This window comes from Melanostigma gelatinosum (assembly GCF_949748355.1).
Source record: "Melanostigma gelatinosum genome assembly, chromosome: 2".
In the NCBI taxonomy this organism is placed as follows: Eukaryota; Metazoa; Chordata; class Actinopteri; order Perciformes; family Zoarcidae; genus Melanostigma; species Melanostigma gelatinosum.
The window spans coordinates 16921231-16934301 of NC_136635.1; the positions used below are offsets into that span (position 1 = coordinate 16921231).

A 13071-nucleotide genomic window follows, 5' to 3' on the forward strand; every position below is an offset into this window, starting at 1 on the left:
AAAATAAACGGGATTCTAAAGAGACGAGAAAATAAAGAAAATAAAAAAAAAAACTACTGGGGGAAAAAAGCGCTTGCCATTCAAAGAGCTTGTGCTTTAAGATGTGTTTTTGTAGAGCATTGTGAAAGTTGAACTGTTAGGTCGTCTGGTCTTTTGCACACCACATTGTCGGTACCTATAATCCCCCCCACACTGCGTTAAACTTTGGGACATGCAAGTCTTGGTCGCGGAGATCTAACCACGCACATAGTGGTTGTCAGCCCTTGTAAAGGTAAGAGCACAATCCATTGTTTTCATGTCACTCTTTTGTTGCTGTCGTCTTTGCGGGCTTCTTCTGGCTTTTCTTAAATGAACTTCGGCTTTAAAACTACAGCATGCAGCCTTCGCCTTGGCAGTGTCTTTATTGTGGGCATCAGTGACCGAAATAACTCCGATATGAAATCCAATCCAGGTGACCAATATCTCGAAGACCATCTTCCTTTTTTAAAATTGAAGTTAGGCTATATTTATAGAAGATCTGTGCGTGCGCATTCTCATATGAGCTTTGAGTCATGTGAAGCGTTTAAATTGTGACTCATTTTCGTGCTTGACATTTTTTGAAACAGAGCTTTTTGAAGCCGTTTTTTTGTTGTTGGAGTTGTCGAACACTGCCTGCTGCAACATCATTTGCGTAATCGTTGCGTTGTGCCTAATCATGCTGCCAATATGGGACTTAAGACGCTGCAGTGATCCTTCCAGCCGGCACGAACTGGAGTAGGTTACTGATGCATGGTGCACATCATACAATTGTCAGGAAAAAGCTCTATCTGTCTGTCTGTCTATCTGTCTATCTATCTATCTATCTATCTATCTATCTATCTATCTATCTATCTATCTATCTATCTATCTATCTATCTATCTATCTATCTATCTATCTATCTATCTATCTATCTATCTATCTATCTATCTATCTATCTGTCTGTCTGTCTGTCTGTCTGTCTGTCTGTCTGTCTGTCTGTCTGTCTGTCTGTCTGTCTGTCTGTCTGTCTGTCTGTCTGTCTGTCTGTCTGTCTGTCTGTCTGTCTGTCTGTCTATCTATCTATCTATCTATCTATCTATCTATCTATCTATCTATCTCTCTATCTATCTATCTATCTGTCTGTCTGTCTGTCTGTCTGTGCTTATTTTTCATGTTTGGTCTGCTGCATTCATGTTTTGTCTTGATGTCAAACCCTCTGGATTTTGTTATCGACCAAAAATAGCCCTACTCTTTACCCCCCCCCCCCCCCCCCCTCTCAATCGCCCCCCCTCCCGTCATCGCCATCAAATCACTTGTGTTTTTACTACGACTGCTCCACGGTTTCATTCATAAGGTGCTTTTCACTTCACCTGCTACCCTACCCCCCTCTTTTGTCCATACACGGCTCTGTGTTGACCTGTCAAGCGCAGGCTACGAATGAATAATGGAAAATAAAATGAATTAATTCTTAATCGCTTTGACTCGTGTAATTCGGTTTTGCCAGAGCGAGTCTCCTTTACAGTATACAAATTGTTCTATTATTTCCTCTGTGAAATTACAATAAAGATGGGCGTGGTCAAAGTGCATCCACTGACAGATGTTATGGCTGAATGCGATGTGGAGAGATAAGATGGCTTGATATGCAATTGTCGGGAGGCATCGATTTTTCTTTCTCTTTCTTTTTGATTCCAAATTTAGACACGCGTTCAATCTGTCACGCGTGGCTGTTAGATGTAGATGATCATCACACAAAACTGCTCTGGGATTTTATTTCTCTGCTCTCCTGAAGGACTTGTAGCCTCAAAATTCGTCTCGCACCGATGCAGAAACGGTGGATATTGTCTATTTCCTCTCTCTCCTTCTCTCCCCCTCTCTCTCTTTCTCTCGCTCGTCTTCTTTTTTTCCTCTGGTCAACGATTTAAGATGTTCTGATCCAAGACGAAGCAATTGCATGACGGCAAAACAACTGCAAGAGAAGAGAAAATCCCCAACGCCCACTGGCAGTCCTGTTTTGCAGGCTGCATTTTCAAATAAATACTTCAAAACGAATGTATCCAGTATATTCCTAATTGTGTTTGAATTTATGGACTATCCGCTGGCGTTTTCGGTCATTTTTACCCACAAATGTAATGCGCGCAGATCGGTCTCTGCATATTATAGCCTATTACTCCTCATTTCATATGACAGTGAAACCAAAATAGATCATATTACTTATTATACTGCCCGACATTCATAAAAGTGGTCATTTAATAAAGGCTGCGTCGCAACTATATAGCCACGTTTACACAAATAATGATCAATGAATAATTTATCGAACGAAACGATACGCGTTTTAGTCTTTATAAAATCAGTAACAATTGTAATGCTTTAAAGAAACATTTGGCCTTTTATTCACAGAAGCCACAAGGGAGTTATATTATTTTTATTGCAGCATCTTTTTCGGGTGCTTTTTATTTATAAATATGATCTTTGTTTCGCAGAATACCTATTTTCTGGCCATGTAGCAGTATTTTTTACATCTTTTTTTTCTACTGAGACGTGGGATTATGGTGTGGGCGTGGGCGTGTTGGGTGGAGGAGGAGGGATGAGCGGAGGCGGGTTAGGAGGGGTCTGTGGGGTGGCACGACACACTTTGTATGTATGAAGGTTTTTTTATAGCACTTTTCTGCAATGTACGTCAGCGGATCACTCCATAAATGGGGCTGCGTGTGTTTGTGTGCGGGCGTGCGCCTGCGTGCGCTCGCCACCGTGTGCGTGTGTCTCCGCGTGTGTTATCTTTACCGAGAATCTCCCCTCTCCCTCTCTCCCTCTCTCTCTCTCTCTCTCTTTGCACTCTCAGCTCTGCAGAGTTGGGGTGGGCGTCAATAGCAAACCTGATGGTAGGTTTCATTGCAAAAAAATCAGTTGAAATTATTTCGGTAGGCCAATTTATTTAACGAAAGAAATAACAATAAATGCATTATGTAGAAATAATGATTAACACTAATATTGTACTAGATTGCTTCATACTGTGTTTGTTGCTTTTTTTTCATAATGTAGCCTTAATGTTGGCCTTTGTGTGTTGTTTTTTATCCGTTGCGATCAATTCGTGCACTTTGGGAGCTAAAGGGATTTGGCGAAATCAGTTTTTTCAATTAAGGACGTTCCGTTTTCTTTTAATATTAATAACAGGCGTGTCTCTTTAATAAAACTCGATTTCGGATTGTGCTTGCCACACTTTGCCACAACGTTTTCATTCATGAAATGCAATAACTTGTCTATTTATCCAAGCTGGTGTCTGATGTTATTGCAAGTAGGCTATCGATTATTTCGGGCGATAATGGCGGAAATCTTGACTCACGGCTTTACGTCACGATATTGTTCGAGCATAAAATGTATCATCTTAATCACAATAGAAATGTAGGCTCCATCGCCCGCCGCCGCCACCGCCGTCGCTGCTGCTCATGCTTTAGTCACCATCACCACCATCATCATCTTCATCACCAACACCTTCGTCCAATTAGCAGGCTTGTTTAAGCAAGTTATGGCAGGAGGCGGAGGCTTGAACCTTTAATTCCGAACCTTTAATTATCAGTTATTCGTCACAGTGGCGTGATTGTAATTTTACAGCGACGTAGCCCACGATAAGTTATAAATACACGGTGGATGTAGTTATTCTGACTGTAAAGACATCTGATACGTCGGACCACTGCGGGACTCCAAGGATTCATGATGCTGTGCGCGCGTGCGTGCGTGTAAATGTTCGATCATGCCGGCAAACCATTCAAGTGTGTCTCTCATGCAGCACTGAATTCAAGCAACTTCAATTATAATTCAAAACATATATATAGCACATGTATAATATATATATACATATATATATATATATATATGTATATATATATATTTATATATATGTATGCATTTTTAAAGAAAAAAGAAAAACAATCAAATTTCTGTCCCTTATTTGTTAGAAGATGTGTATTTTGCATACAGTGGCAGGATATGTCACGTTAAACCAAGCAGGAGACATATTAAAGCCATTCATTTAGTTTCCTCAGCCTCATTCGAGTAGCAAATGAAAAATGCCTGCTTTCCGAGTTCTCAAAACAAATATTTCAGCATTTCCAAGTCATTTTGTGTGTTTTCATTCAGCAGTAAACCATGCAAAGGTTATTGATGCTGTGGTGATATTGGATTGAGGGTGGGGGAGAGGAGGAGGAGGAGGAAGGCATAAGCCAAGAAAAGAGACAGACAGACAGAGACAGACAGAGATTTAATAGGCGATGGAGAGATTTGCAGTCTGTGCCACAACAGAAATAATGTATCAGCTGCGTGCGTCAGGATGTTGAGGTTGGAGTATATGAAGCTTAGGAGACTAGTCCTCTGTTTCTGCCTGATGATTACAATAAAGGTTATTGTTATCAAAGGGGGGACGACATTAACTCGTCACTCCAGCGTGTGATTAGAAATGACATTTCACAAAATGTAATTTTGTCCATGTTACACGGTTCCTTTCTGGCACAAGGAGGCATAATTCTACTTGTTAAGTGAAGCTTTTCGGCAGTGCGGACCTGTCAGCATCGTGCTGCATTTGGCAAGAGAAGCCTTGAAAGGTTATACAAGTGTGTCGTGTTGTCAGCTCCTGTGGTTGTATTTTCTTTCTGCTACAAAAAGGCGAAAAGTTGTGAGCGGGGAAGATGTGAGGAGAGACATAACCAACTGTTCCTGCAAATCACGTGCATTTGGCCATGAATGGTGAATTAAAACCTGCAGAAATTAGCCACATAATGTGGTTTGAATCATTGTGCGTGGCACTCTATTGAGAAATCCTAAATCGAAAGAAATCTCACGCCTCAGTTCTGATGAAATAGTGGTTAAGCAGTTTTCAGAAAGTCCGCTGGTTGCCTTATAAGAGGCCACCGCTGTCATACTTTAGTTTGACCCTCAGTCGAATGAGTCAAAAACATCCCAAACACTCCTCACAACTCATTTTTGCTTCCAGCTTTTAGACACATTATTGATTTCATTCAGAAATTCAGTCCCCCCATGCAAGCCAAAAGACTTCTCTTGAAACGCCACCTTCAGTTGTGTTGTATGAGCAGAAATGAGAGAACATGTTGTTGTTTTTGCTCTTCTAATGAGATGCCAAGTGATTTATTTATGAATTACTTGTTTGGAACAGCCCCCTTGTGCAGTGTGCTTTTTTTTCATCCTCTTTGGAGTCATGTCGCTCAGTGATTGCTGATGCAACTCTTTGTCATCCAGAGTTTGCCCTCACCTCCTGTGAGCCTTCGGGGAGGGCTATATCTATCTTGGCATGTCCCGGGTGTGTTGGAGGTGGGAGTGACTCATTAAGCAGGTGTGAGCATCCACTCCCATACTGCTACATGCCAAACAAGAGCTCTCCAGCTCATAAGCTCGTGCAGGGAAGAATCATGATGGCAATATAGCAAACACATCACAATAAATCTTTGCACTGGACCTGGGCCAAGTCACAGGGATAATGAGCTGCTATTTCCCCATTATGCTCACTCTTGTATTCATCAGAGGTGGAGTTTCCAAACGTTCATCACCCATTGAAAGGTTGTGGCTCCACTGACATTTTTATTTGAATTCTGCATTATAAAGGGAGTGAATTGTTCCCAGTTTGTTCCTGTCGAGGGGAAACAAGAGCGTCAAGAAGCAAAGCAGTTTCATCTTCCGAGTGAGCTCTGTGTAGGCCCATATCATTTAAACGTGTTTGCTGACATTTGGTTGTGATAACCTGTGAAAGCTGGTTAATACACTGCAGAGCACTTGCAGGGGAGTCATCCATCTGTTGTGGAGATGGCTCACTTTAAAAGCAAGAAGAAGCAGAATTGTTTTCAGTAAGTTCACATCTTTGTTAGCCTCCAGCGCCTGTTGCCATCCAAATGTTTTAACACCATACAGCACTAAAATGATGAGATTTCTCTGTGTTTTTCAGGGCCTTATGTAGTGTAGAAATGACTCAGGATCACACGTGGAGGACATTATTTGAGAAGAGTGTGAGAATCTTCTTGGGCTATATCAAGGATGTTTGATCAGGATGCCTAAAATGGAGATAGTGGGGACAAACCTTCACAAATATATACTTTACACTCAAATACCTTCTTTCCTACCGCGTATTTTGATACAAAGTGCATATCCTCCCCACAACGCTGATTTCTAATTCTCTGAATATCTAATTGTACACAAAGAAGCCAACTCTAAATGGCACGGGAAGTATCGCGACCTTGTGGAGACGCGCACAAACCTTCACAGAATATGCTACCTCTTTGGTCTCGGTGAGCGAAATACGGAAGAGGAGCGTCTTCGCTCGGGCTTTACATCTTGCCAGACATTAGGGGTTGGATGCAGGCTGCACGGTATGCGGACAAACAAAAGCACATAATGCACGCTGACAGCGCATTAATAGTTCCGCCTGGGGGCTGTTTAAACAGGAGTTTGGCGGCGACCAGTCAGCCAGCGGCAGGTCACATGTTGCAGCGTCATTGTGTAGTAAAGTTACTGTAGTTGCAAAGAGGCTGCTCATTTCAGCTCCAGAGGTCTCTCATCCCGTGGTGCTGCTGCTGCTGCGGCGTTTCAGCATGCGACAACTTCAGTTTCAGACGATCTCCAAAGGAGCCGTGCAGCCATGGGAGTGCATTACCTCATCCATGCAATTTCCACCATCAATAATTTAATCTATTTGCTTCAAAGCTGAAGAGATATCCTGAAGCTTGTCGGGAGAGTACAGAGAGGAGAATAGCGCTTCAGTAAATTACTCAGGGAGTTGTCCGAAACATCCCAGATGACACTGCTGTCCTGTTGAATGGTCTGTTTTACGACTGGGCAGTAAAAGGTATGTGTCTGTTTGTTTCTCGATAAATAGTTTGAAGCACTTTGGCTTTGTTTGATACTGCTTGAGAAAAAGATAGAGGTGCGTGTGTGTTTTGGGGGGAGGGAGGAGGAGGGGGGGGTGGGGGGGGTCTTAAAGTAGCTCGATCAAGTCCGGTTGTCCTGCGAACAGACAGCCCGAGAGGGGATATGTGTAACCTTATCCTCCCGTTCATTAATAAAAAACGGAGTTATTATGTTGATTGGGTTTCCAGAGGAGAGCACGAGCTCAGCAGATGTAATCTCAAGGGGAGGGGGGGGGGGGGGGGGCTGTTGCTTCATTATCGGAGCAGCCTTTGCAAACGTGGCTTATTATTACTATTTCTTGTAAATCACAAAGTGGTACAATCCAGCAGCGCGCCTCCGTATGAAATCAGCCACGTTTGAACATTTAACGGCAACTTTCTGCCCATAAAGAACTCAATCAACTTTTTGTCTTCATAGTGTACAGTACTATATTATAATCTCGGACCCTCCTGCTTTGTGAATGCAACAAAAACTCTAGACAGTGTTTGTATGGTTGTTTTGGAAGGGGGGGGGGGGGGGGGCTTTGATGAACTCATTAAGACTTTATAGGGAACCCGAGACCTAAACGCCCAGCTACGTCGGCCAACATACACGCTTGGATCTACTTCTTGGTGTTGTGTGCTCGCACTGAATCTTCAAATTACTGGCCAGAAGGATTCAAATAAAGTCCCATTTATAGAGTGGTGGAAAGCTGGCTGAGCTTTGACAACACGGTGTGAAAATATCTGGATCATAGCAGCACACACGTAGATGAGAGGGTTTAATGATGAAGTAATGATGTACTTTCCAAAAAATGCACACTAGGGCCATATTTATTGTCAGAGTTGTGACTAAGTGCCATATAAGTGAACTTTACAGCGTATAATGCAGCGGAAATTAGGCAACACTTTCTTATTATCTATCTATCTATCTATCTATCTATCTATCTATCTATCTATCTATCTATCTATCTATCTATCTATCTATCTATCTATCTATCTATCTATCTATCTATCTATCTATCTATCTATCTATCTATCTATCTATCTATCTATCTATCTATCTATCTATCTATCTATCTATCTATCTATCTATCTATCTATCTATCTATCTATCTATCTATCTATCTATCTATCTATCTATCTATCTATCTATCTATCTATCTATCTATCTATCTATCTATCTATCTATCTATCTATCTATCTATCTATCTATCTATCTATCTATCTATCTATCTATCTATCTATCTATCTATCTATCTATCTATCTATCTATCTATCTATCTGTCTATCTATCTATCTATCGTGTTTCACTGGAGGGAGGGAAAGAGAGAAGGGAGGGAGGTGGAAGGAGGGTGAAGGTCTCTTATTATTTCACGGTCTCACACGCCATCTAGCGTGCAACGCGTGGAACTGCAGCACCGTTCCTTCGGAGCTGTTGGTCTGTTGGTTGTGTTAGTAGTCAGGTTCCAGAGTCGGTGATTCGTGGGTTAAATTTCGCTATTTTTTTCTTTCTACTTTAATAGGACGTGTGGTACTACATTAACACAGAAGCAGCAGGTTTAAGGCGGTCAATTAGGATTTGACCACACTGCCCTGTGTTGCTGCTGTAGTCTCTCGATTGTCCACTGCTGCACACAGTGTGGGAGGGAAGCAGCACTCATTTGGTTAGCACATATCACTCAGCAGCTATTTGAATGCCGGGCTGTCTGTGGCAGTGGCTCGGGGTTGGCCAGGAGGCCAGCTATAATCCCTTAGTGATGCTCATCTATTACTAAACGTGCTCTGAAACTGTGTCAGATTGAAAACAGATCTCAAGGAGGCGAGCTTCCACATGTGTCAGCCATTACTGCAGACAAACTCTAATTGCCTTTTTTCTAAGTGCTGCATTGTGGCACACAAGGGGTCCTCAGGTAGAAATTTAGATATCATGTGCTGCATGTTTCTCTTTTGAACATTTGGTATTGTGTGCTGTGCACTTTGCAACGTGACAAAACATGTTGCTAGGTAAATTGCTCTAACCCGACACGCTTCTTGAGGAATTGAACAAAGACGGATGCCCACAAGGGAGCAAGAGTGAGGAACCAATGTTGCCATAGGTCGGACATTTCTATTCAAATGTAGTGGCAACATTTTCCCTCTTTCATCTCCTCTGTTTGATGTTTATTTTCCCTTCTAACGGTTCCTACGATAGTATCCACGCTGTTCATGAAGATGAAGCCATAAAGTGTGCTGACATGTGCTTGGAGGCTTGGGAACATGACTGAATGTGTAATAATACCAGTCCTTTCATGCTTTAGAGAAACTTTTCAGCATCTGTCAAAGGGGGCATTTATCACTTTAATCCCCACCTGGCACAAAGAATAAATGCGAGGATAAGTTACATATCCCCACCATACAGCCACGCTCTCAAAGCAGATGAACAGGTGGTCATCCAGAGACGTCAAAGCCAAACAGTAGACAGAGTCCGCACACTCACCTGCTCCTATTGTTCTGGGTATGTTGTCTGGAATAAAGGCGTGTTTGCAGCGGTTATTGCAGGCTTTTATCTTCCTGTTATCTCATATTAAGTGATTTACGTTTATGGATAAAAGAACTGTCATACTTGGACCTTGACACTTAGTTTATTATGTGGCACAGCTGGATTGTTGGGATCTATCTGGATTTCATTTACAAACAATATGATTTCAACAATACTCACAAGGCAAAAGACACAAGATAAAAGAAATGGCACTGTGCCCAGCCAGCTCCTTGTGTTATCTTTTTTTTTTTATCATCAAACCACTCGTCACAAAGTTGGCCCAGAGGCTACAAAAAAGTACATTTTATTCCAAACATTCCTCCATATGTTGTTCTGCCCTCGCTCTATTATTCATGCTCATTGTGTTAACTGGCAAGCCGCTTTTTCATTAACTGTGAAATCCAGCAGTGCACATAAAATGTTCCTTCACTGGATGTATAAAACAAGAGCGAACCAATCAGTTGTCACATTTAGCCTCCAGTAGATATAAGCCAGAGATTCTCCGCCAGTCCCACAGCAATTAAATGATTCATTGGCTTTATCGCATTTTAACAGGATGTTGATTGAGAGCATAAGCCATATTGATTGTCCTGATGGAAACAGGAAATCACAGAGATATAAATAAAATCATTTGTTGTTCCCGGTGTGAGGATTCCCAGGGGAGCAGCATGCAATTGCACACTGTTGAGTGGCATTACCCCCAGCAACCTCCTCCCCTCCATTCTCTGCCCTATGGAGACCTGGAAGAGACGTCATCTGTGGTTGTTATGCTGCGAAATGACGCTGGTAGTCTCTCCACCCCCTGCTACTGCAATATTACCCCTGTGGTCTGTTACGGAAGATGCAGCACTCATCGTCTGCACCATTTCCAGCATGAAGTTTGACGCCTAACAGTAATCAGCCCTCTGCCTTCATTTCCGTCATGTGGAAGTGGAGCCATTTGAGCGTGATGCTGATAATAATATCAGCCTAAATGCATCCTACACATAAAGCTCGTGACTGGCCTCGATCCCGTAAACCTACATGATTTTCTGTGCTGGGAAGCCTCTGTTATCAGAACCGAAACCGTAGCAATATTAAGGGGTTACTCAGCTTGATAAATAAGCTTTTATGAACAGTATTAAATTACAATTTGATAATTAGCTCCTTTGTCCTCATTGTTGTTTTAATTGGTGAGAGGAAAAATACCCCCATCTCCTTGCAAAGATACCCAAGCCAGCCCCTCCCCATGCCCTCCCCCTAACACACACACTCACACACTCTGGAGATGCACGTCACTGAGCTCAGGGAATGCGTGGCTCATTAAGAAGAAGGATGTGATATTCTGAATAGAGACTGTGAGACTGCCAGCACATCTATTTATAGATGAGATATCTCTATGGCAGTCACTGTGGTGTTGGTTAATTGCAGCCACAGCCCCTGATACCAATTAAGAATGAAACAAATGCTTTTAAGGTGGGGTTTTCACTCCTCCCTTACTGTAAAGGTCCTCACGTCCGTCCTGAGTGGAGGCAGAGTGTGTTTGCGTGCTGTTTTTTTTTTTTTCCTGTGTGAAGTTGGGAGATGCAGAGTGCAGTCAAAGCCTCGGTCAGGCTATTTTTAAATGAGCCCCTGTGGAAAGCAAGATCTAGATTTTCTTTTCATTATGGTTGCTTTTATATCTCGGGCTGTTGGATGTCCATATCATTGATTTGCTGTGAAGCTTAGAGCTTCTGAAAGGTGAGGGATGCATATATGCTCAGTAACATAACGTTTAACAATATGGATATCTATAATAACAAGCCTGTTCAGATGAAGGGACATCTATTTGTGTGTGATCTTATCTTTTGTAATAGGAATCTTTTAGATGCTCAGCACTGCTTTTGCGCACGACTGCCAACAAATAAAAACCTAAGCCACACCTCACATAGGAACAGAGTGATTACAGTTTGCAAACATTTTGAAAACACTGACGACTCAGTTGAATAAAAAACGTTTTGTGATGACCGTATTCCAAAGCAACTGGCTCTCCTCTTGGCTTGCATAGAAAGGGTAGATGGTGTAAATAAGAAGTAAGGCTTACATGGGGCATTATGGATCAAGAATAAGCTAACTTCATTGAAAATGCTCTTTGACTAACAGTTTTGTTCTCTCCCCCTCCCCTTTTGTTTTCTGTCTTTTTCTCCCCCTCCAGTTCCACCAGGTTAGAAGAGTGATGACCATCCTGTTCCTTACTATGGTTATTTCATACTTCAGTTGCATGAGAGCTGCGCCCCTGAGAGACGCCCCGGGCATGCGGGGCCATCGGACGGAAGGCTACTTGGGCGCCGCTGCGACGGCCACACGAGGCCACGGGACTCCACAGAGTGGTGGTGGTGGGCCAGGCCAGCACGGGGAACTGCCCTCACTCACAGACACCTTTGAGCAGGTGATAGAGGAGCTGCTGGAGGTGGAGGGAGAGGCGGCACAGCTGGGACAGGGTGCCGATAAGAGCCAGGGAGGTGGGGGCCCATCTTCTTTGGTCACCACAGAGACCAAGGATGTCGACCTGTACGACTCGCGGGTGATGATCAGCAACCAAGTGCCTTTGGAGCCGCCGTTGCTCTTTCTTCTGGAGGAATACAAAAACTATCTGGATGGCGCTAACATGTCCATGAGGGTGCGGCGACACTCCGATCCCTCGCGGCGCGGAGAGCTCAGTGTGTGTGACAGTATTAGCCAGTGGGTGACAGCTGTGGATAAAAAGACGGCAATAGACATGTCTGGGCAGACAGTTACCGTCATGGAAAAAGTCCCTGTCCCCAATGGCCAGCTGAAGCAATACTTTTATGAGACCAGATGCAACCCCATGGGGTACACAAAGGAGGGCTGCAGAGGAATAGACAAGCGGCATTATAATTCCCAATGCAGGACAACCCAGTCCTACGTGCGAGCGCTTACCATGGATAGCAAAAAGAAGATTGGCTGGCGGTTTATAAGGATAGACACTTCATGTGTATGCACATTGACCATTAAAAGAGGGAGATAGTGTATAAAATGTATAGATTTTATTGAAGAGTTTAAAAAAGAGAATAAAGAGAAAATATCTATTTGTATATATACATAACAGGGTAAATTATTCCGTCAAATGAAAATTTTATGGACTGCATGTAAAAAAAGATGAAGTTTATACAGTAAAAGTGATACTACAGTCTATTTATTGAACATATTCATGACCTTGTAAACGATTAAAAAAAATCTGATCAGTCATTTGCGCCCAGTTTAAATTACTATATCACATCTCTCAAGACATTGTGATTTGTTTACGTTGCCAAGAATTTGAAAATGAAGGGGAGGGAAAAAAGGCAAGGAATGAGAGGGGACAGTTCCATCTTCAAAAAGCTTGCATGCTGCTTCAATTGTGAATTGAGAAATTCTCCACTTACAAAAAAGGATACGACGCTGACCAAAAAACATTCCGTTTACATATTCAGCAGAAAACTATTTTCCTCTCAAGTAATTTATCTGTTTACTGTTCTAAACTTCTCAAGGTAATGTTGGACTTACATACTATGTCAAGGTGCTGTTGTCAAAGCTTTGCTGTTTATTTTTTTATCCCCACCAGAGGACAAGATATATATATAAAAAAAGAATTTATATATATATACATATATATATATATATATATATATATATATATATATATATAT

At 42.3% G+C, this 13071-nt stretch overlaps 1 protein-coding gene across 1 annotated transcript; it reads left to right on the forward strand.

The window, feature by feature from the left end:
- Positions 1–2668: 2668 nt before the first annotated feature.
- bdnf (brain-derived neurotrophic factor) lies at positions 2669–12633 on the forward strand (the record flags this gene model as incomplete). The annotated part of the gene is given in 3 exon segments (XM_079283141.1): positions 2669–2830; positions 2833–2877; positions 11577–12633. Coding segments are annotated over 3 exon segments (1041 nt in total). The 3' UTR covers positions 12411–12633.
- Between the last annotated feature and the right edge of the window lie 438 nt (positions 12634–13071).